This window comes from Pterocles gutturalis, unplaced genomic scaffold (assembly GCF_000699245.1).
Source record: "Pterocles gutturalis isolate BGI_N339 unplaced genomic scaffold, ASM69924v1 scaffold33185, whole genome shotgun sequence".
Lineage (NCBI taxonomy): Eukaryota > Metazoa > Chordata > Aves > Pterocliformes > Pteroclidae > Pterocles > Pterocles gutturalis.
In genome coordinates this window covers 1,120-1,774 of record NW_010141898.1, presented here as the reverse complement: position 1 = coordinate 1,774, position 655 = coordinate 1,120, and the positions used below count along the sequence as shown (strand labels likewise).

The 655-nt window shown below is 63.7% G+C and overlaps 1 protein-coding gene across 1 annotated transcript in view; it reads right to left on the bottom strand.

The window, feature by feature from the left end:
• Window positions 1–6: 6 nt before the first annotated feature.
• LOC104469621 (sodium- and chloride-dependent glycine transporter 1-like) overlaps window positions 7–655 on the bottom strand; it is a gene marked incomplete at its 3' end in the record, with an annotated part of 1,762 nt that continues 1,113 nt past the window's right edge. The window contains exon 3 of the mRNA XM_010084197.1: window positions 7–161. Coding sequence (XP_010082499.1) covers window positions 7–161 — 155 coding nt within the window. The remainder of the gene's footprint in view (window positions 162–655) is intronic.

Sequence of the window (655 nt, the reverse complement as noted above, 5' to 3'; positions counted from 1 at the left end):
CAGCACCCCCACGCAGTCGGGCGTGTTCCAGGAGTTGCTGCAGTACGTCCAGGGCAGCACGCGCGTCATGGACACAAAGAAGTAGTAGAAGGCAATACAGATCACCACGTTGTAGTAGATCCCGATGTACGTGGACACCACCATCATCCCGTAGCCCACGCCTGGGAACAGCACCGGGGAGGGGTGAGCGGCACGGTGCAGCATGGCACAGGCACGGCGCGTCGTGGTGTGGGGAGAGCTGGCACACGCGGCGCTGTCGGCAGCCTTGCAGCTGCACTGAGGCTCAGTGCCTGACTGCGGCACTGGGGTGAGGAGTGCTGCAAGGCTCAGCCCACCGCCTTGCACAGGGTCCTCTACCTCCAAGCAAGCCTGGTGGTGCTGAGGGTCCCCTGGGGTATATGGCAAGGCGGACCCTTGGGGTCTGCAGCCCTGGAGAACCACTGGTCTCTCCTTGCATGGCCATGGTGACTTTAGAGCTGCAGCTACCTGGTGGCAGGTGACAGAGGCCAAATAAGCAGGGGGACACGCACCCCGGCTGAGCATGCCATGGTGCAGAGCATGTAGGAGCATGTGCACGGGCTGCCCGCACTCTGACGTGATGCGTGGGTGCATCACTCGGCAGGCAGCATGTCGGCGTGTGGCCGGGCAGCCGGCA